Raw genomic sequence first — 23692 nt, forward strand, 5'->3', positions numbered from 1 at the left:
GGGTGTTGTAGTGCAGCAGTAAGATGCAAATACCCCCCTCCCCTAGTTGCCTTTCGTTCCTTGTCCATCTCCAGGGTCGCCTTCAAACACTAAATAGGCCACTTGTTACAACTACTCACTGGTCCCTGTTGGGCGGCTTGCGGAGTTGATCTGCCGTCACTCTTGCTGAGAAGTTGCAGAACCTCATGACGTTCTCAAAGTAAAGGTCCGACGTCACTTCATACTGGGAAACAAGACAGCAGTAAGGGGTTACTGACCCAATACCATGAGAAAAGGTAACAAAAGGCATCCTGGCTTTTATCAGGAGGTTATCCAAAATCAGTGTATCCAAATGTACCCCAAATTGCATTCTAGAACCTCCCACCAAGTTAAGACCCAATATACAAGCATATAAAAAAGCCACCGCCACTTACATCATTAAAAACCTTGTCCAACTCCTTGGGGTCCATGATGAAGTTGGGGTAGCCGATCATATCATAGATCGCTTCAGCCTAGGAACACAAAGAATCACATCAAGAGTAAAGGATACACAATGGAGGGAAATATGTTCTCAGGTTTCCTTTATGGGAAGGCTGATAACAGGGAACAATAGCTTGCGGTCTCACCTTCTCTTTGGCTGCTTTGCGAGTGTCTTCATCCATCCAGCTTATAGTCTCCAGACTCTCCTCAAAGGCATTCTTTATCCCCTTTATCATCTGCACGGCCTGCAAAAAAGAGCAAACGAGGTTTTCCAACGTCTCAAAACTGAAACTAGTGAATAAACAGAGCTACATAGTCACACAAACTGATGCCCTTACACTGTCACTACATACCCTGGTTTTGCTGCTGTTGGCAAATGAGGCCTTGACGAACATGGCTCCGAGAGCAAAGCCAAGGTTGTTATCCGTGTCAGCGATGCAGAACTTCCACCGTGGGGTGCAAGTCTAAGGTTAGAAAGAAAGAAGCTCCATGAAATAAGACAGATGGAATTTCATGTCATTGTCGCACAATTTATCAGAGATTTGGCACTGGCGACTGCACTGGATGAGCTGGATGGCTGCTGTACCGGAAGCAGCCAGCAGGGGGTGTGATGGGGACATTAGAATGCTGGCATCAGAACATTCTGTACATCACTGTTACATATCGCCGTCATCAGGGCTCCTCTACTAGCACTTAAACGTGCCCAGGTCACGCAGCTTCTCACAAAGATGAGCAAAGATCCATACAGGTTTTAAGATCATGACATATTCTAATACAAGTTCAACAGACATGGCCTTTTCTATAATACAAGGTTTTCCCCATCAGGCATGGGTTGGGGTTAGACATCTGCCATGACATTACTTGGGCAGTGTCGCTGATGAGCAGATTCAGGAAACTATTGGGTGCAAATCCATCCAGAAATACAATTTCTGCAGCAGTGACCTGTCCACCAGGGCTGAAGACACTGACCTGACCTTCCACAAAGGGTAGCGCTCCTAGGTGCAGGAAGTGTGGGGGATGTGACTGCGGGACTGTAAAGGGTGCAAATACTTTACAGAAATATCAAGTTTATAATCTGCTATAAATTCTGTGACCAGGGTACAACTCATTATCGCTGCATTCCTCAGATGCTTCATGCAGTCATAATCTCACCTTCTTGGTTCCATACATAACTTCAATGAACTTCTCTTCAGCATCCTGGAAGTGCTGATCCAGTAACATACTAGTCTTCCGCACCAGATTCCAGATCATGTAATTGTTCAGGATCCTGCAAGGAAAGAAGGAATTTCAGACTACACGATCAAGTTGGCATAAGGGTGGTCTCACGGGCTTCCCTGCCTCATAGAAGACACATGAGAAATGCAGTGGTGGTCATATTTATTGTCAGCAGTCCTCCCACTGCACTAAGGCTTTGACTATATGACCCCAGAGGTCGCTGCCCCCTCTACCTCTTGTCAGTGCTGTTGATGAGGTTGGACACTTCCTGCAGATATTCCTTTGCGTAAACCACCACGGGTTCTGTCTCATTGATTTGTACTGGATGGAAAACGGTTCGAAGAAATGAGATCCAGTCGACCACTGGCACCAGATCCTGCAGAGGACAGAGGAGTTTGTCATAAAATGCACATCAGGTAATATGGACAATGAAAATTTGATATATCAGGCCTGATTATTGGTACTTCAAAATCCACAGGGAGGAGACGTAGTGACAACTGATACAAGGAGGGATCTCGATGAAGTGGAAGTGATAAGTTCACAGTTCAAGTGACTACTCAGCTGCCATTCATGAACCCTAAACTAAGGGGGACGAGCCTGGCACTGGTGGAAGAGGGGGATTCAGAAGTGGAGCCCGATTTGTTCCAATGCTTCACCAGGTTCTCAGCTACCAACAAAGAAAACCCTTTGAGAAGGGTCGATCCTCAGCAGGAGAAAGCAAGCGGCACTTACCTTCAGCTCCCCAGCGGTGATCTTGTGGTAGATGAGCTCTTCATCTCGTCTCTTTTCTTGGGGGATGGTGATGTTGGCCAAGGCAGTTTCGAAGTCCAGGACCTCCTCCATCTGTGCCCGTGTGGTGTTCTCCTCTCCCCCAAGGAGAACACCCAGCTGCACCATGAAGTTGAGGTACCCGGTCAGGACCTGGAATGGTGAGTGCAAAAGGAAAAATTAACCCCCAATATGGATGAGAGGCCAGAGAAAAGCGGCAGAGAACATAAGTGCTCACCTTCTCATTTGCAGTTTTATTCAGGTAATATTGCCTGGACGGCAGCCCCAGGCCTGACTGGTCTATCTAGGAGAGAAGCAAAGAAAGCTTCAGAAATACAGGGGCAGGCAGGAACACTCACATTTATATAAGGATGTGGGTATGTAAGACTAAACATACTGTGTACTAGAGTCCAGTGCTACATGGCTCCGGAGCTTATACTCTAGTTACATTCAGAGCTGCTGCACAAGTCTACTCAACAGTGAGCACAGACTGTTCTGGTGCGTTGGAGAAGATGTAGAGCGGGATAATACTTTCCTCAGTACCCATACAAAACGGTGATGATTACAGCTCTGGAGGTTGCTATGTTTATTATGTTATCATGTTATTCTGATTTTGTCCTTGCCTTAATTGACCCTTGATATAACCCATCACTCCTTACCTGGATGACGTTACTGTTGGAGTTTTTGGAGTCTGCACTGACAAACACTGAGAAGAACGGGGAGATTCGGTAATAAGCGGTGACGGCTTGCAGGGTCTCCTGGAAGTTATCCTTATCCCAAGGGCCAGTGATGTTCCAGCCACCAAGCTGCAGGAAGGAGAATGGATAAACACGTGGTCCATACATGGGAGCGGACCCCATATGCCACCCCCGGACAGTCTTACCTTCTCTATCAGCTCCTGCAGAGGCTTGGCTCCGAGTGCCTCAATCTTGGACTCATTCAGACAGGCCTGGTAATATCTCTGAGTCTTGTGCTCGGCCACACTGCTGAAGTTCATGGTCGTGTTCTCTATAGTAAGAAATAGAGTACATCAACAATACAACTAGATTTTAGTACATATTTTATTATACCTATAGATTGTATCAAGGAGTCATATCTTCAGCGCTGGGCCAAGTTATAGTAGTCTGTGTACAGCTCTTATACCAGTCTCTAATGGTCGAATCCAGTTATATTGAGGGCAGAACCAATTTACACTAAGCCACTGGCTACAAAGAGTCAACCCCAAGGTGACAACAGACGGCTAATTGGGCAAAATTCAGTCTGACAGCGCTCAAACCATATACTTCACCACATTGATCTAGATGCCTGTATCCATCATGATAGCGACTCCAAACACCTCCAAGATGGCCACTGCCAGACAAACTCAGCAACTCTCCAGACCCAAATCCCATGGGACATCCTCAAACAGAACATGGAGGAGCGCAAGGTCTCCCTGACATCACAGAACTGGAAGAAGATTCCAAAGGCAGTGACCTGTGACGCTCCATTGTCCTGAACTGTACATCTACATTCCAACTTCTTCCCAGCAGTACAAGGGTCCCTACGTCAGTATAAACCGAGGGCCCCCAGGAGATCCATCTGGCTTCCATTACAGCCCCCAGCTTCAATATTATTGTAGCAGCCTTCGACACCTCCCCTAATGTCAACACCACAGAAGCAGAGTCCCACGCGTTCTGCTCATTCCAGATCCATCAAAGAACCAAAACCAGATGAGCTGCGAGGCCTCGAGAGCAGAGGGAATTCTCATCCGTGTAGAAGAGCTGGGAGCCGATGCCCGGGATATGCTGTAGTTCATAGAAGACGCTACAATTCATTCTAGAGCATTTTAATTTTAAGAGGCAATGTCCCTTTAACTACCCCTCCCCCACAGGTCAGAGTGCAGTGTACTAGCGCCCTGCCCCCATACTCTAGGTGCCCATTATGCCAGCGCCTGCATGTGCTGAGCACCTGTCTCCTAGGAATCACAGATAAGAAACTAGAGCCCGATAATCCATCCTGCTCATAGTTCTCAGGAAGGTTCTGGAGAGGAGGCAGCCGGACCCCATCAACGCCGACCCATCTGTGTAAACATCAAATTCTTATCTGCAGTGTTGACACTGAACAGTGGTCATGGGTGGGAGGGGGCCTTGGGTTTTGGTGAAGGTCAAAGACAGGTCTGTGTTGTTGAGATAAGAACCTCAGATCCTTGGTTTATCCAAGGTGAAGGTTTAACTTCTCAGATTCTGCCATTAGAAGTCTTATGTAAGAGGCAGCCATCACCGATCAACCTTCTTATATCCCCTTCACCAAAGAACGTCAGTATTTTAGGTCGCCATTTAAAAGATCTTTGCTTGTAAACATGATGTTACATTTAAGGGGTTAAATATCTGAGCAACAGTGAAAGGAAACATCTATATATAATCATCAAGGACTACAGAAGGGAAACAATGTATAAATAGCTAAAATGTAATGTCGGCGTACACAAGTATGAAACCAGTCACCAGCAGATCAATAGAAGGACCACTATCCCTTTAAAAATAACGTGTCAGATCTAGGTTCACCGTCTTATAGTCTCTCTACAATCTAACTGCTAATCCAATAGACATCCTGATTTACATCCTGTATTATACTCCAGAGCTGCACTCACTATTCTGCTGCTGGTGCAGTCACTGTGTACATACATGACATTACTTATCCTGTACTGACCCTGAGTTACATCCTGTATTATACCCCAGAGCTGCACTCACTATTCTGCTGCTGGTGCAGTCACTGTGTACATACATGACATTACTTATCCTGTACTGATCCTGAGTTACATCCTGTATTATACTCCAGAGCTGCACTCACTATTCTGCTGCTGGTGCAGTCACTGTGTACATACATGACATTACTTATCCTGTACTGATCCTGAGTTACATCCTGTATTATACTCCAGAGCTGCACTCACTATTCTGCTGATTAAAAATTGTAAATTGCAACCCACACTCCTGACCCAATATCCTGGCTGACCTCCCATAATAAAGAGAAGAATGGGATGACGGCATCTTGGGCAATAATGACCATTCTCAGAATAAATGGAAAAAAAAAAAAAAACACCAGATCAAACTCTGTACATTTACTACATGTTCATTCTGAGCACAGATTTCAGCTCTGGAGTATGTAAAACATACTAGATGTTCCATTACAGACAAATAGTTACACTGGGTTCTGCAGATGTGCAGTACATTGTGGCCATCTCACATCAATCCCCTCTTCCCCACATAAGACAATTAATAAGTAGCTCACAGGGCGGCTGCTGCCTGGGATGAACAACACTTTGGCCCATCTGGTGAGCACCAGGGAGTTACATAATCTGCAGAGTCACAAGGTCCTGGAGCAGTAGCATGGAGACATTTTGGCAGAATCTGCAAGTCCAAGAATTAACTAGATGTCTGATGGCGTCCCAGGTCCCAGCAGAATACAGGGTGGGGGCCTTCACACAACACACAGAGAGAACTTCCACCTCCACTGATGACAGAGAAACCAAACCACTAGTGCAACATTGAAATACAGCAGACAACCCATGTAAGGGCTAGCATGGAGTATTGGAAGGAAGGCAAGTGGTCATTCCAGGAGACAGATTTTTCTGCAAAATTCAGCACCCTCCACCAGTCCACAGAAAGGAACGCAGTGGAAATATGTCTGTTTGACCAGAACCTCCATTGTAAAATGGTGCTGAACCCCCAATGATATCCATTAATGGAATGTGCCATGGAGTCTGCAAGCCATAAACAAGGCCATAGTGGGCGTCAGTTTTCCCAATTGGGACCAAGCTTGCAATATATCGCAGTCCCACCACTTCCATACTAGAAAGCATTGATATCATTGATCCACCACTCACCCAGGACGTGCTTCATGATGGCCTGATTGTGCTCCCACAGCTCATTGAAGGTCCCCCAGCGGGAATGTCCATCAGGGACAGGATTGGCCTTGATCCATCCCCCACAGGCATAGCTATAGAAATCCTCACAGGGGTCCACGGAGCGGTCAAGAAAACGCAGGATAGAGCTGGTCACAGAGATGCAGGACTCCGACAGACAGGTGTCATTATCTGTAGCAGGAACAGTAGGGAAAAGTCACATCAAGAGGGCACAGCAGTGACCTTGACACTGAATAACACCCCTTTTTAAATGACATCTGGTATCCAAATTCAATCCCTAGTGTTCCAACATATGGTGAGCAAATAGCTTTTGGGATCATATGCGTCATCCACATTTTTTCTGGGGTCACAAAGTCAAGTTCTGTTACTGAATATTGCCTTGCACTGACAGCAAGCACAGATCTTGTAAGGGTCTTGTCTGCCTGAACGTTAAAATGTTTTGGTCTTACAATTCTTCCCTGGTTTAAGAGCAGCAAACACGGCTTATATAAAACTAATTGTGACAGCCATTCTTTCTTGATATTGTGTTATAACAAGCCTGAACGCCAGACAGCTAGGACTTCTGCTTTTATAGTGGTGGTCACACTTGCTGATGATCAATCATGGACATGTGATTAGAGACACCTGCCCACTATTTCTCTGAAATATTTTATCACTTTACTTTTTTTTACCTGAGGTTGTATTTACACAATATTAGGATGTTAAAGGGCCACATATCCTATAAGATAATGAAAAACAGACTTATAAAAAGGCAGACTCTTGATTTTAACTAGGATGTACTTGCTGTCAGTGGATTGCAACATTCTTGTGAACAGTAACAAGAAGGTTTACCATTTTATAAATTCCCATGTATATAAATCACAGTGTATAGCATCATGCTACACTCACTCTTCCGATACTGGATGACCAGGGACACCAGACACGCCAACAGCCCGAAGGCTAGGACCGCCACCAGCAGCAGCAGCCTCTTCTCTACGTGTGTCCTGTCCGTCCAGCAGCTGCTGCGGGGTCGTCCTCCTCGTAGACTCACCTGTGGAGAGGATTCCCTGCAGGTTAATATACAGAGTAGATAATGGCCTCCAGACTATGAAGTGTGTTTACTAGCTGACGTCATAAGAAAAGAGGAATTAGGAATGTACAAAACTCTACAATGTGAGGAAACCAAGGGGCCAACGTCAGCGGACACGGCACATTCCTGGCATTGCAGTCATAACCCCCTCACTGCCAGAACTAGGGGAACTTGACAGATCAGTCACAGGGTTATAGGTTTCTGATACATATCAGTCCATTGTATTTAATCACTAGTGGGGAGGAGAGAAACTTAATAGGAGAAGTTACAGAGGTGGACTGGTTTTCAAAATTACTTCCCCCACCCCCCCCAACTTTCCCAAGTTTAGAAAAGAAGCCAAGACCCCCCCCCCCCCCTTATACACACCCAGACTACTACAGGCCACCAGCGCCAAGAAGAGTAACACGAGATGTGGGAAACATTTACCTTGTTTAGATAATGGATTAAGACGATCTACAGACTATTCAGACAGAAACTGTTCAGAGAAAGGAAAACATCCAAACTCCCATATCCCTGACGGATCAGACGTTACAGGCAGGGGCTGGGGGTCATCATTCTGCTCACAAGGGATAAAGAGAAGGGACACTTTGCCCCCACAAATAAGTCTAGACAGAAGTTTGTAAGGAGGGGTGGGGGATCTTACAAAAGTGACCACCGCTTTATGTGAACGAATAGTTCCCTTCCTATCATTCTCCATACTGCGCGTTGCCTGCCCTTTAATTGTTGAATGAGAACTTAATCCCCGGTCTACCTTGCGGAACAAAAGTTGGCTCAGATTTCCATTGTGTTTTGGTCGGGTGACACATCTGGAATCTAAAACATTTCCACACGCCCAGATCCATGTTGTAGGTTTCCACATGCTCCCGGCTCCCACACCCCTGTTCTGGTCTCCAGAGCTTACAATCTCTGCACATCCCAGCTGCCTCTGCAGCTCTCCTAATCTGTGGAGAGGACAACACAGCAGGTCGAAGAGGGGAACGTGTATGCACAAGCAATCCAGGAGCACCCCAAAAACTACTCCTGAGAGAACCAGGAACTACAGGAACCAAATGTCCGGCAGGCCAAATTAGCATTTACACCTGTGTCCCTGCACGGCTATGCTCTAAGGCCCAAGTATGAAGAGCAACCTCATCACATACATAGCACAGAAATCTCCATCCCAAAAACTGGCCACACTTTAATTTTTTTTTATCTTTGATAACAAAGTTCTGCAGAGACACTCCAGGAGTTATTACTTAACCTTATGTAGTTAACCCTGTCCCCCAATATTTGGCACATAGGTGACCCCCCGTACCTGAACTCCGCTGGGGTACACCTCGCCCTCACGGATAGAATCCACCAGATCCTCCTCGTCCTCTCTCGTCGCTCTCTTGTAGGACGACATCTGAAAAGTGAAGTGTACAACAGAGTCTCTTAAAACTTCCATGAACAGGACTACAGGCGCATGAGGGGGGCACTGGGGGTCCTAAGCCCAGCTACTACCCCAGAATACCCCTCCTGCTGCCCCAGCCCTGCATCTCCTTCTCTACAGATCAAATCCCAAGGCAAATACAAGCGGAGCCACAGCTACAGCCCACAGGACCACCCACACAAAGCCTCCTTATGTAAGGCTTATCTGCACCCCCTGCAGGGGCACATGACCAGAACTAGGGGGCACATACTGCTGTTCTCCAGCCTCATCCTCTGGTCACTGCTGTCATCTCTGCCCCCTGGCCTGTAGCTTATTTAGTATTCTTTAACTTGGACTCTGCACCTCCCTCCTTCCTGCCATTATTGACTCAGCAGCCACTCACACAATGAGGGAGGGGAGGCCGCATTAACCCCTTATGTGCTGCTCCATGACGAGGAGGAGGAGGAGGAGTTCAAGTACTCAAACAGAAACAGATCTCCGACACAAGAGAAAGTACATGCAATTACCACAAGCATCCCATCAATGACTACTGACCACATCATCCACAAACAATCAACAATGTCAGAGCATCAGTGCAAGATGAGTGATGCATTATACTCCAGAGCTGCACTCACTACTTATCCCAAGACTCTACAAACAGAATAAAGTCATGTACACAGTTACTGCACCTCCAGCAGAATAATGAGTGCAGCTCTGGAGGTTGGTACCTTGTGGGTGGAGGCTGTGTGTGGAGCTGCTCTGCGTTTGTGCTCCTAAGCTCCTGGCGGAAGATCTACCCACCCAGGGTCTGCCCGCTCTTCTCCCAGGGAGGGAGTAGGGTTCCAGCGCAGTGGTGGACTTGGGCGAGACGTTCTACCAGAAGTTGCAGTAGTGTTGCTCCTACTCCCCTTGGGTCGGTGGAAACTCGACAAACCTGAAAGGCTTCAGATGAGCAGAAAGGCCAAGCAAAGCAGCAGAGTGGTCCTACCAGGGTCACAGCAGGGAAGCCGAGTGCTTCCAGGGGCACGCTAGCCCTGCAGAGGCCACGAGTGTAACGCCCATTGCTCCCAGCTCACAAGCCACGTCCTACTCCTACCTCCTATACAGAAAGGACGGCAACTAATTGCAAAAAGTCAAAATCTGCACCAAAGAAGTGGAGGACAATGAACCTGGAATTTAGGTCCCCCCTCGACAGGCAATGCAGGTTGGGAGCACCCCCGGGGAGGGGGAATTGGTCCTGTGAAGGTGGCCTCTGCCCGAAGATGCTGAGGCTGTCCTGCCGTCCGTTGTTACTCTCCAGCAAGTGTGAATGGTGTTGTGGATGGGGGTATGAGCAATGTAAAAACTCGTATTTTGGGCCCTAGGGGCAATATTTTGCTGCAGCGTCTCCTGGTGGCTTTGAGGAAAGGGGAAAGATCACTCACTGTAGGGGACGGAAAGGTTGCTCTGTCCTTCTGTATATAGCAGCATGGCCCTGGAGCCTTCCGAGAGATGGGGGGGGGGCTCCATTAGGAGGGTTTGCATGAGGATAATGGGGCATGGCTAGAGGAAAGGAGCAAGCAAGGCACAAAGAAAATGAAAAAGGGGGATTCACAGTCTTCTTCCACTGACTTAGAAACCTAAGGTAAAACCAATTCCTCTCAGGTTGGTCTTTTTAACCGGTTCCAAGCCCTTGATAACATCTCTGCTTCAGAGGTCGATGGGGAGAGCCTTCAGGGGAGGCAGAGTGGTGGGAGATGTGAGGACAAGGATCTCACCACCTTTTTTTTGGAACGACTAACTCCAGTCGAGATCTCCACAGTGAAAACTTTGCTGAAGTGGAGTCAGTAAAATAGACATCTTTGGCTTTTGTGTGGGATTAAGGGAAATGCTGCTCCCCCCCCCCCCAACCCTTAAGGCTCATGCACACTAACGTATGTGGGACACTTATACGGCCTTAAACAAGTCCCCCATAATTGTCTATGGCGCGTGGTACGTTGAGTACAACATAGGCTCACTGTACTGTGGCCCCAAAAAAGATAGTGTGCTCTATCTTAGGACATAAGAACGGCCATGGCGGCTCTATTCTCTACGGAGAGAGGAGGGGCGCGCAACGTTCGGCTCTCCTCCTCTCTACCATGCCCGACATATGCCCATACAGCTACGGCCGGGTGGGCACTTGGTGTGCATGAGCCCTTACAGAAACCGTAAGATGTCAGTGAGAAGTAAAGTTGTCACAGTACAGGATCCCTGAAAACATCGCGTAGAGATCCTGGAGGTCGTCAGATCCTTCTACTCACACCTCTTGGGCAGGAAGGATATAGATAGGGATGTGAAGTCTGCTTTCCTGGCTGAAAACGTTCCTTATGTTAGCATGTATTGTGTAGTCTTCGTTTATTTGAGAAAGAATAAATAAATACTCACCTGCTGGTCCAGCCCCATTCAGAAGAAAACTCCAGTGCAGGCTCCTTGGTCTCTATAAAATAAACTTTTCTTTATTCAGCATACACTTACATCGGGTAAAATACAATAGGTTCGGATCCGAACCCATTGTGTTTTACCCGATGTACGTCTATGCTGTATGCTGAATAAAGAAAAGTTTATTTTATAGAGACCAAGGAGCCTGCACTGGAGTTCTCTGCAATTATAAGCCTTTGCCTTGAGCACTCAGAGCGCGGCTGGCTGGTCCACTGTCAGGTGGGAGAAATTTGGAGCGGACTACCATGGGAGTTTAAGTTTGTGTCAAGCAGGTGAGTTATATACAAAATCTCAAATATATACAATATTTTGTGCATGTTATGTACAGAATGTAACTCTAGGGCAGTGATGGCAAACCTATGGCATGGGTGCCAGAAGCGGCACTCAGACCCCTTTCTGTGGGCACTCAGGCCATCTGCCTAGGGCAGTGTTCACCAAATAGAACCAAATCCACCAAATCTTCCTACCGCGCCAGACAACTAATGCAGCTCTCAGCGCCATTTTAAAGCGACAATTCATTGGCTGTTTGGAACTGCAAGAAAAGTGAGAAAGTGTGGACAGGGCTGCATAATCTTTGGAGGTCATCCTGCTGACCCAACATTCTTCCTCTACAGAGACCCTGGAGAGAAGCTACAATGATTTGCCCTCCAAATCTAAATTTGCCCTCCTTTCAACTGTATTGGTTGATACAATTGAAAGATGTGGAAGAACAGGTAGCAATAAGCTACTGTATAGAATTCCATGCTGGCACTTCACAGTAAATAAGTTGATTTTGATTTTAGTTTGGGCACTCAGTCTCTAAAAGGTTCACCATCACTGCTCTAGGGCAGTGATGGTGAACCTTTTAGAGCCCGAGTGCCCAAACTACAACAAAGACCCACTTATTTATCTCAAAGTGCCAACACAGAAATGTAATTTTTGATTTATACTCCCTTCTCTGTCACAGTTTTCATTGATACCAGCACCCTGAGGCACCAATTTAGCAGAAAATAGTCCCAGGTAGAGCTGTCACTTTAAAATACCTCTGCACAGCAAGTCCTGGACTGTCTGGGACTGCAGGAAGATACCTGGAGTCATCTCTGGTGATGGCCCGGGTGCCCACAGAAAGGGCTCAGAGTGCCACCTCTGGCACCAGTGCCATAGGTTAGCCATCACTGCTCTAGGGTATAATACAGGATGTAACTCGGGATCAGTACAGGATAAGTAATGTCATGTATGTACACAGTGACTGCACCAGTAGCAGAATAGTGAGTGCAGCTCTGGGGTATAATACAGGATATAACTCAGGATCAGTACAGGATAAGTAACGACATGTATGTACACAGTGACTGCACCAGCAGCAGAATAGTGAGTGCGGCTCTGGGGTATAATACAGGATGTAACTCAGGATCAGTACAGGATAAGTAATGTCATGTATGTACACAGTGACTGCACCAGCAGCAGAATAGTGAGTGCAGCTCTGTAGTATAATACAGGATGTAACTCAGGATCAGTACAGGATAAGTAATGTCATGTATGTACAGAGTGATTGCCCCAGCAGTAGAATAATGAGTGCAGCATGCGGTGCATAACCGCATTCATTACATTTTGTAACCGTTCTTATAGACCTCTATGGGATGTGAAAGGGGCCAAAATATGTATATATTCTCGGTTGTACATACACAGGGATATAGATGTAATGTCACATATGAGGGCCAGGTCCATGAGCACAGTAACAGCGGGTGCCCAGGGATCTGCGGCGCCCAGGAGAGGATTAGCGGCGGGTGATTGGCTTTGCTCCTGAGCGGCTCTGATCCCTGGTAATGGAATTAGCTGCTCATTACTTTTCTTATTAAGTTGTTTTCTTCCTGTTGGCAGCGCCACTATGTACACAGAGCAGAACTGGCGCTGGCTCCGTGGTTATAGCGGGGTTACATCACGGCCTTACGATAACTTCAGCCCAATGGTGGGTGTGGCTTGTGCTGATGACATCACTAGCGTGCAGTCTCCAGGAGAGCTGGGTGACCTCACCATAGCAGCCAATAACAGGCCACTCACTCAGATTTCCTGCAGCCGTAACTGGCATCACCATATGAGTTGGCCAATTAGCCATTATGGATGCCAACCCCAAGGGAGGGAAAGTGGTGGTTATTTGGCTTGACACCCAGCTTTCCCAGGAACAAGATTTCCTGCAATGTAAAGAGGCAATGCAATATCCAGGAATAGGCACAGAATAAGGGGAGGGGGGTATAGATCCTGCCACCCCTGATCTGCCACTATGCCCCATCACCATGTGCAGCCCTGTGAGTGGTTCACCCGGCAGGGGAGGGGCACAAGCAGCTCCGGGAATGGAGGGAGTACACAAGGTCAGCTGGCACAGACACCAAGCAGTGATCTCACACGGGCGCACACAGTCAGGAACTTCCCGGAAAACTTCTCCACTCCTGGAAAACCAGGAATAGTTACAAAGCGGAAGACTGCACTAAACTGGCACGAGGAGGGAATCTGAATTAACCCACTCACTGACCACCTGGACCGGCACATTTTTCCAGGGGTGGGATGCAGTGGGCTCCCCTGTACAGTAGAGGGGGGGGTGTGATGCTGCAGCGGGGCTCCCTGTACAGTAGAGGGGGGGGGGGTGTGTGATGCTGCGGGGCTCCCCTGTACAGTAGAGGGGGGGGGGGGTGTGATGTAGCGGGGCTCCCCTGTACAGTAGAGGGGGGGGGTGTGTGATGCTGCGGGGCTCCCCTGTACAGTAGAGGGGGGGGGGGGGTGTGATGCTGCGGGGCTCCCCTGTACAGTAGAGGGGGGGGTGGGTGTGATGCAGCGGGGCTCCCCTGTACAGTAGAGGGGGGGTGTGTGTGATGCAGCGGGGCTCCCCTGTACAGTAGAGGGGGGGTGTGTGTGATGCAGCGGGGCTCCCCTGTACAGTAGAGGGGGGGTGTGTGTGATGCAGCGGGGCTCCCCTGTACAGTAGAGGGGGGGTGTGTGTGATGCAGCGGGGCTCCCCTGTACAGTAGAGGGGGGGTGTGTGTGATGCAGCGGGGCTCCCCTGTACAGTAGAGGGGGGGTGTGATGTAGCGGGGCTCCCCTGTACAGTAGAGGGGGGGTGTGATGTAGCGGGGCTCCCCTGTACAGTAGAGGGGGGGTGTGATGTAGCGGGGCTCCCCTGTACAGTAGAGGGGGGGTGTGATGTAGCGGGGCTCCCCTGTACAGTAGAGGGGGGGTGTGATGTAGCGGGGCTCCCCTGTACAGTAGAGGGGGGGTGTGATGTAGCGGGGCTCCCCTGTACAGTAGATGGGGGGTGTGATGTAGCGGGGCTCCCCTGTACAGTAGATGGGGGGTGTGATGTAGCGGGGCTCCCCTGTACAGTAGAGGGGGGGTGTGATGTAGCGGGGCTCCCCTGTACAGTAGAGGGGGGGTGTGATGTAGCGGGGCTCCCCTGTACAGTAGAGGGGGGTGTGATGTAGCGGGGCTCCCCTGTACAGTAGAGGGGGCGTGATGTAGTGAGGTCCCCTGTACAGTAGAGGGGGTGTGATTAAGGTGACCTGTTTTACATTGTACCCCACCCATTATAAACCATACAGAGTTTTGGGATCTTCTGCAGATGACGCCCCAATGTCCACAGATGAGCCCAGTTCCTCCCCCCATACCGTGTCCCGGGTGTGTGTCGGTCGCTGCTGCCGGTGCAGTTGGTCTCCGGTCCCGGTTCTGTTCTTCAGTCCGCCTCTCCCTCTCCGTGATCAGATACTGGAGCCGCTTCCCGCCCCGCCCTCCTTCGCGAATGACAGCCGCACCGCCCAATCAGAGACTAGAAGATGCTTAACCGCTTCCCGACCAGAATAGGGGAAGTGCAACAATGTAACATGTGGATGTACAAGGGGCGGGGCCTGCGCGCCTGCTGGGACTTGTGCTCCCCGTGTCGGGACTGTGCAGTGTGCGGGGGGCGGCAGCTTCTTGGTGCATGGAGGGATTCAGAGGGGGAAACGGCAGAGATCTGGAGATTGAGTTCCTTAAAGTTAGATGCCTTGTGCTACATAGGAGCAGAACTTCCTGGTGGTGGCGGCGGCCATCTACAAGGGTCCTGCCTGGCACTCACCTAGGAGCAGTGCACACAGTATAGTGGGGGTCTGGCTGACAGGTGTCTGGGGTTGCAGCACTTTTATTTCCTCAGTTACATCACATATGATTGTCATGCCATACATCACACAGGTCCCTTTCATATCGTAGACATTTACAATGTGAGCGAGTCAGGGCCGGTTCTAGACAAAGTGGGGCCCTGCGCAAAACTAAAAGTGGGGCCCCAAAATAAAACTATTTTATGACCAGTCACAGTCAGTAAGAGGCTCCTTTAGTATGGTAAAACAAACTGTAATATGGGAGAATTTTATAGGAGATAGATAAATGATAGGGAGATTTATGGGTAGCACGGTGGCTCCGTGTAGCACTACAGCCTTGCAGCGCTGGTCAACATCTGCAAAGATTTTGTATGTTCTCTCTGTCTGCGTGGGTTTCCTCCGGGTCCTCTGGTTTCCTCCAACACTCCAAAAAATTACTGGTAGGTTGATTAGACTGTGAGGCCCATTGGGGAGAGGGACCGATATTTTCTGAAAGCAGACACTTGCCCCATTTTCAAAATTGCATCAAAGATTTTATAGACATAGGGCACCTTCATGCAATTTTGATTCTAATTGAAACATTTTATTAAAATACTTAAAATTTGACTTTGATGGCAAAAAATTTGATCCAAACAGAAAATGTTTACCTTCACATCTCCTAAATGTAATACATGGACACTTGTAGAGTTCACAAATGTGCCCTATTGATATGTTCACATAAATCCACACAATATCACTAAAACTGTAATAACTAGAGATCTGCTTTTCAGCTAGAAATTTTTAGACAGTCACAACCTGCAAAATATATCAATAAAACAAAACACATGTGTGTGTTTTTGGTGTTACATATAACTTTTCGGACATGTTCTGGTCGCGGTGTAGTCACATTAGGCTAAGAGGATTGAATGTTCATCGTATCAGTCAATTTTCCCAACAAAAAATAACTATCACAAAATAAAAGGGAATAAGAGAGAAAGGGCCACATTTATCACTAAGTGTAGTAGTTGCGCCTAAATTCTGGCGCACTGTTTTGCCAGAATTATCACAAGCTACAACCATCTGTGATAAGTTAATTTCCTGCCTCTTATTAATCACTTTACTTTAACAGTTTAGGCGCAATTTTGGCGCAGTTTAGGCCCAATGTTAGATTCAGGCACTTACATGTGATCCTGCTACAAGCTCCTCTCTGCTTCTCCCACAGCCCAGAATGAAGATAACACCCACAGCAGCACCCAGGTGTGTGACACCCAGCACCCAGTGACCTCCTCAGCAGGGGCTTCTCCTGGAGGGGATCCCCCAGTGCTGGTCTCCTGTGCACCCCTGTAATTCTGCACAGTATCCCCCTCAGACACACTGGTGATACTGTGCAGAATTACATGGGGGACACTTGTCAGTACTATCTGCAACATTCTGTAACGTTCTCTTCTGTCTTGCTCTGAGCTCAGGATTCTGCAGAAAGTTTTGTAAATAGAAGGTGATGAACTGTAAATAGAGCCTGCAGCTCCTGACTGCAGAGTATCTAATGTATCTATTATATGTTCTAGTGCAGTGGTGGCGAACTTATGGCACGCGTGCCAGACAGGGCACGCAGAGCCCTCTGCTGGCACGCACGCCATCATCCTCCACCGTGTGTAGAGGCCCGCAGGTCCTCAGTTTAGAAGAACAGCATCTGCCCCTTGCGCTCAGATACAGAGCAGGCAGGTCACACTGCACGGGGTAGATGCAGTTTTTCTAAACTGAGGACCTGTGGGCCCCTCAGATGCAGCACTTGGCCGGGTGCAGGGCAATGTCTGTGCTCCTGTCAGAGGAGCCGCTGCTCTAATAGAAGTTCCCAGTGCAGCGCTGGGAGCAGGAAGCAGCATGGTGAAGCTTGTACCTCCCCCTCCTACTAGGAGACCTGAAGTGGAGCCGGGACAGAGAGAGAGGGGGATGCTGTGACCCGGAACATCCAGAGGCTGCGGTGTGCCTTCCTCATAGATAACTGTAAGTTGTACAGTGTCTACAATTTGTTTATACAGTTCACATACATTTATACCTGTGCTATGCATATATGTGTGTGTATATGTGACATTTACACACATATGCATAACACAAATATATAATATGTCTTTGTTATGCACATGTGTGTGTTTATGTCTGTGTTATGTGTATATAAGTATATGTGTGTGTCTGTATCTGTGCTGTGCATATTTGTGTGTATATGTGTATATATACACTCACCGGCCACTTTATTAGGTACACCTGTCCAACTGCTCGTTAACACTTAATTTCTAATCAGCCAATCACATGGCGGCAACTCAGTGCATTTAGGCATGTAGACATGGTCAAGACAATCTCCTGCAGTTCAAACTGAGCATCAGTATGGGGAAGAAAGGTGATTTGAGTGCCTTTGAACGTGGCATGATTGTTGGTGCCAGAAGGGCTGGTCTGAGTATTTCAGAAACTGCTGATCTACTGGGATTTTCACGCACAACCATCTCTAGGGTTTACAGAGAATGGTCCTAAAAAGAAAAAACATCCAGTGAGCGGCAGTTCTGTGGGCGGAAATGCCTTGTTGATGCCAGAGGTCAGAGGAGATTGGGCAGACTGGTTCGAGCTGATAGACAGGCAACAGTGACTCAAATCGCCACCCGTTACAACCAAGGTAGGCAGAAGAGCATCTCTGAATGCACAGTACGTCGAACTTTGAGGCAGATGGGCTACAGCAGCAGAAGACCACACCGGGTGCCACTCCTTTCAGCTAATAACAGGAAACTGAGGCTACAATTTGCACAAGCTCATCGAAATTGGACAGTGGAAGATTGGAAAAACGTTGCCTGGTCTGATGAGTCTCGATTTCTGCTGCGACATTCGGATGGTAGGGTCAGAATTTGGCGTCAACAACATGAAAGCATGGACCCATCCTGCCTTGTATCAACGGTTCAGGCTGGTGGTGGTGGTGTCATGGTGTGGGGAATATTTTCTTGGCACTCTTTGGGCCCCTTGGTACCAATTGAGCATCGTTGCAACGCCACAGCCTACCTGAGTATTGTTGCTGACCATGTCCATCCCTTTATGACCACAATGTACCCAACATCTGATGGCTACTTTCAGCAAGATAATGCGCCATGTCATAAAGCTGGAATCATCTCAGACTGGTTTCTTGAACATGACAATGAGTTCACTGTGCTCAAATGGCCTCCACAGTCACCAGATCTCAATCCAATAGAGCATCTTTGGGATGTGGTGGAACGGGAGATTCGCATCATGGATGTGAAGCCGACAAATCTGCGGCAACTGTGTGATGCCATCATGTCAATATGGACCAAAATCTCTGAGGAATGCTTCCAGCACCTTGTTGAATCTATGCCACGAAGAATTGAGGCAGTTCTGAAGGCAAAAGGGGGTCCAACCCGTTACTAGCATGGTGTACCTAATAAAGTGGCCGGTGAGTGTATATGTCTGTTTATGCATACTGTATATATGTGTGTACTGTATATGTCTGTGTTATGCATATTGTATATATGTGTGCACTGTATATGTCTGTGTTATGTGTATATAAGTATATGTGTGTGTCTGTATCTGTGCTGTGCATATTTGTGTGTATATATGTGCCATGCATACTGTATATATGTGTGTACTGTATGTCTGTGTTATGCATACTGTATATGTGTGCACTGTATATGTCTGTGTTATGCATACTGTATATATGTGTGCACTGTATATGTCTATGTTATGCATACTGTATATATGTGTGCACTGTATATGTCTATGTTATGCATACTGTATATATGTGTGTACTGTATATGTCTGTTATGCATACTATATATGTGTGCACTGTATATGTCTATGTTATGCATACTGTATATATGTGTGCACTGTATATGTCTATGTTATGCATACTGTATATATGTGTGTACTGTATATGCTTGTGTTATGCATACTGTATATATGTGTGCACTGTATATGTCTGCGTTATGCATACTAATAGTGGTGGTAAAAACGTGGTAGTATTATTTGGCCCTTATGTAGGTAATATTGCTCTAAATTACCATGTTGGCACTTTGCGGTAGATAAGTGGGTTTTGGCATGCATTTTGGGCACTCGATCGCTAAAAGGTCACTGTTCTAGTGTCTGCAGAGCATCTCATGTCTGTATGATCTGTTCTAGTGTCTGCAGTGTCTGGCTGAGCTTTGCTGCTAGAAATGAGCTGTTCTTCAAAGGGGCTTAGTGCTTTCTTCTCAGATAACGCCACCTTCGGGCTGGAGTGTTTTTGCGCCTAAATGAAAAGTCGCAAGTGATGAATGAATGAATGAATGAATGAATGAATGAATGAATGAATAGGCGCAAAAACAACAGAAAAAAAACGATTGATACATGTGGCCCAAAGTGTGTTCTTAGATAGTTCTGCATAGAGAAGGGTTAAAAACATGAATATTAGTTGATATTATCCCTTCTCAGAATGTAGTAACATATAAAGTGAATATTTCCATTATCTGTGAGGTGCAGCAGCTCCTGTGTCCAGCAAATTCTCCCTGCAGCCTGATGGCTAAGAAACTGGATTGGGGGGTGGACACTTCAGGGGGCTGTATCTCTGGCTCTGTGACACATAGAACCTCACTTCTTTTTTCCTATGAAAGAAGAGTCTCCTCTTTTATGTGAATCTAAATGTGTGTTTCTAAAATGTAGGAAAACGGAGATATTAACTGTTAAACTGCCGTTGGGAGTGATTTTTATATATAAAAATGGCACCTGATATTCTCACTTTAAACCTGAATATCTCTGGATCCATAGCACCTAGTAACAAAATTCAAGATTCATTTGAAAGAAGAGATTCTCCCCTTTCTCCCAGGGGCCCTGGGCAATTGCCACCTTTGCCTACCCATAGCGCCGGCCCTGGAGAGAGTCCGTGGCCTGTGGACTAGTGGCTTGGTGGATGGACAAGAACTTACAATTTGGGCAGCCTATTATACTACTAGATCATTACTGCACTTTACAATGAGAAGAGATCTGCAATGATTGCCCCCGGTCATGTGACCATCCCCACCCAGTACAGTATATGGGGGTCATCCTTCTTGTGTCTTGTACTATAAGATTCAGGGCTGGATTAAGATTGGTGGGGGCCCCTGGGCACAAAATCTGGTGGAGGCCCCCACTGAATGTAGCATGTCCTCCTGCTCACCATCTACTATCCCACCAGTAACAAATCTACATACAAACCCCCTCACCCACCCAGTAATAAATTTAAATATACAGCTGCCTCACCCCCCCAGTAATACATCTATACACCTACCCCTGTCCAGTAACATTAACCCCCTGCACAGCACTCAGTTTTTGTGTATTGTAGCAGATGGCGCAGTGTGTAAGGTATACCGGCAGAGAGCTGAATCCAAGCATATAGTGAGCAGTTTGTGCACACTTGGTGGGGGCTCTGGGGCACACGCCCCACGCTCCCATCCTTTAATCTAACCAAGCATACATGTGGTAAAGGAAACTGTAGTTTTACAGAGTCCTTCCACTTCTAGGTTGTCCTTGACAAGACAAAAAAGACCCCAAGTACACAAGGATATCAACTAAGATTGGTTGAAAAATATGCATTTTGTAAATATCACCATTTAAGTGTAGGGTGCCAGCCTCCAGTGATTATTATAGCAGTACCTGGAACACACTGCATCATATTTATGGACCAGTTTCCTGTAAACCAGTCACTATATACATTACAAAGTTGGGCAACATGCCATAGAAGCACCATGATAGTCCACAACATTTGACTGGCATCACTTTATGGATTTGCAACCTTGACATTCCAGGCAATAACCTCTAAGGCACTTGAGGTGGGAGTCATGAGGCCCTTGACCTAAATTTTCTTAGGGACACAACCTCCAAAACACACCTATTCTAGATAAAGGAATTTATAGGCCCCAAAACCCTCACTTTTTCCACTAAGCACAGTCTAGCATAATGTATTACTGCATAGAAGGAGTAGTCACATTGTGGCCCCGCAGCCATGGGGCCATTCCAGCGGTGGTGAGGAGCTGCAGGAAAAATGTACTTGGCAGAACAAACAGCACAATGGGAAATCTACAGAGGATTGACCCTAAGGGAACAAACAGCGAAGACAATGAGCGCCAAGCATAACTACATGAGTACAGCAGTTGGTAAACAATGCGGCAGCTGCCATCAAGGAACAAGTGCCAAACATCAGGCAAGGAAAACAAACAGATACATGACCATGGCTACACTGTGGCTAAAATATAAATCTATAGTTTTGTATATTTTTTGTTGACAAATGTATTTTAAGCAATTGTGGAGTAGGAAACATGTTAACACTTCCGATACTGTCTGGTACCCTGTTAAAGATCCAGAAAGAATACAGAAATCCTGATTACTATGGCAGAAACATTCACCTAATCCTCCTATGGAACCCTCCTATAAACCAAAGGTTCCAAGGGTACAGATTATCCCACCTCCATTATCTCATTTATGCAAGTCTCAATTCAGGGCCGGCGCTAGCACTGGGCATACCCGGGCAATTGTCGGGGCCCAGGGATCCTGGGGGGCCCACATAAGGTTGTACATAAAGAATCAATGGGGGTGAGGGGGCTGTATCTAATGAATCCATAGAGGACGACGGGGGGCTTTATAATAAAATAACCATGAGGGGGCTGCTTGGTATCATATACCAACAAATATTTTAGGGAATAGGAGTTTTAGTTTCTGAATTTTTAATGCCGCCACGTGAGTCCACTGCAAAGGGGCCTATTGCAACCTGGAGCCGACCCAGTCTGAATTATGACTGGAATAGGGGGTCAATACCAATTTCTGCCAGCTAGTCACATTGGAGTGGATGCTGCAGGCCAAATCACCCTGCTGCTGTCTAACTCAGGGCAAACCTAACTTACATGTTTAAAACTCCTATCCAAACTTGTGTCTGCTGCTTCCATCTAAATGACACGTACAGATCCAATGTATCAATGGGTCAATGTATATTGTTTGAACCAAATAAAATATTTAAATTAGGCAAACCCTGTCTGTCTCTTTTCAGTTTCACATCACCTGGTGGCAAGCAGGGTACTCAAATTGTCTTACAGCTTAAACATCCAGCCACTTGCCTGAACCACCATCATTGGCCCATACTCTGTTAGGGTGCAGCCACACGTTCAGTTTTTCAGATGCAGTTTTTGAAGTCAAAAGCATGTACGGATGATAATGGATTGAGACATAATTGAAAGGTGCTACTCCTTCTCCTACTTTTACTCCATTCCTGGTTTGGATATCAAAAACTGCATCTGAAAAACTGAACATGTGGACGCACCCTCAGGCTCTGGTCGCCACGGGTTCAGTACAAAAAGTATTAACCGATATGAGACCGTCCACAACCTGTCATTTGCCGTGTACCTGGTGCCAAAATACATATAAAGATGCAATAAAAGTAATTTTCTACCATGCTTACTCCTGCAGAAAACTCACATAAAGTGGCCATTATTTGCACACATTACACCATTCTCCACATAATGGAACATCAATGCGCAAGGTGCATACGTGTTTATATTAAAAAGATGCAAATGGTTAGGCACACGCAACAAATACCTCAAAGTAGCTTCAGAATTTTTGATAAGTGCCACTTGTGACTCAAGTGGTAACACAGGAGAGGTGCCAGGAGGGTGCCAGGTAGTTAGGAATGTGGAGACTGGGCATGATAGTGAAGTTGGCACATCCTCCAAGTAGATGTGCTGATACATGTCCCGCTCCAGTTTTACGAGACAAAAATCAAGTAGCTACTGATGGGTCGTCTGCTGAGCTACTGTATCCAATCCATCAAGTCACTACTGCAGTGCTATTTCCAATTCTGGTTAGCGGCCATTAAGTAATTGAGGCTTTTATTCATAAGTCAATCCAGGAAAGGGTTAAACTTTAACCAAAGGAAGAATTTGGCAAGGCAGAGTGAGTGGAGCCGATATCTAGATGTTTTGACAGATTTTCAGGGAAGAGGAAGGAAAAGTCTTTGTAGCGTGGTATCCAGCAGATAGCGACTATAGAAATCTGGTTTTATCTCTTACAACGGCAAAGTTGGAAAATGACGACATTAATAAACCATTCCTACTGAAGGGACATGCTGCAAGTCTTAAAAGGCGATAAAAAAAATACACACAATTTATATCTGGACATGGAAAATAGGTGAAGTGACACAAAACAGATCCATCAACATGGGGAAAGGATAGAGAAGGACTGTAAAAGTTTTATTGTCCTCAGATTCGTTCACGGTGACGTTCCTGTTCTGTGTCAAAGGGAAAAAAAAACTTTGTCCTCCCGGACTCTCCTCAATGTTAGTGGTACAGGTGGTTCTGCCTCGTTTCTCC

General features: G+C 46.8%; 1 protein-coding gene across 4 annotated transcripts in view; it reads right to left on the reverse strand.

Moving 5' to 3' along the window:
• The window catches only part of ECE1 (endothelin converting enzyme 1), a 65950-nt gene that overhangs the window by 3885 nt on the left and 38373 nt on the right, over nucleotides 1-23692 (reverse strand). For 2 of the 4 annotated variants that reach the window (XM_072155357.1, XM_072155356.1), the window contains 13 exons: nucleotides 8704-8793; nucleotides 7229-7370; nucleotides 6302-6511; nucleotides 3326-3450; nucleotides 3102-3248; nucleotides 2681-2746; nucleotides 2407-2595; nucleotides 1908-2050; nucleotides 1612-1726; nucleotides 813-923; nucleotides 606-704; nucleotides 414-491; nucleotides 120-223 (listed from right to left, as the gene is read on the reverse strand). In XM_072155357.1, coding sequence (XP_072011458.1) covers nucleotides 120-223; nucleotides 414-491; nucleotides 606-704; nucleotides 813-923; nucleotides 1612-1726; nucleotides 1908-2050; nucleotides 2407-2595; nucleotides 2681-2746; nucleotides 3102-3248; nucleotides 3326-3450; nucleotides 6302-6511; nucleotides 7229-7370; nucleotides 8704-8793 — 1619 coding nt within the window. Of the gene's footprint in view, nucleotides 1-119; nucleotides 224-413; nucleotides 492-605; nucleotides 705-812; nucleotides 924-1611; nucleotides 1727-1907; nucleotides 2051-2406; nucleotides 2596-2680; nucleotides 2747-3101; nucleotides 3249-3325; nucleotides 3451-6301; nucleotides 6512-7228; nucleotides 7371-8703; nucleotides 8794-9070; nucleotides 9207-14888; nucleotides 15040-23692 lie in introns of those variants that run through there. The other 2 variants (XM_072155358.1, XM_072155359.1) reach the window with 2 other exon arrangements.

The sequence above is a fragment of the Engystomops pustulosus genome, chromosome 6 (genome assembly GCF_040894005.1).
Source record: "Engystomops pustulosus chromosome 6, aEngPut4.maternal, whole genome shotgun sequence".
NCBI lineage: Eukaryota > Metazoa > Chordata > Amphibia > Anura > Leptodactylidae > Engystomops > Engystomops pustulosus.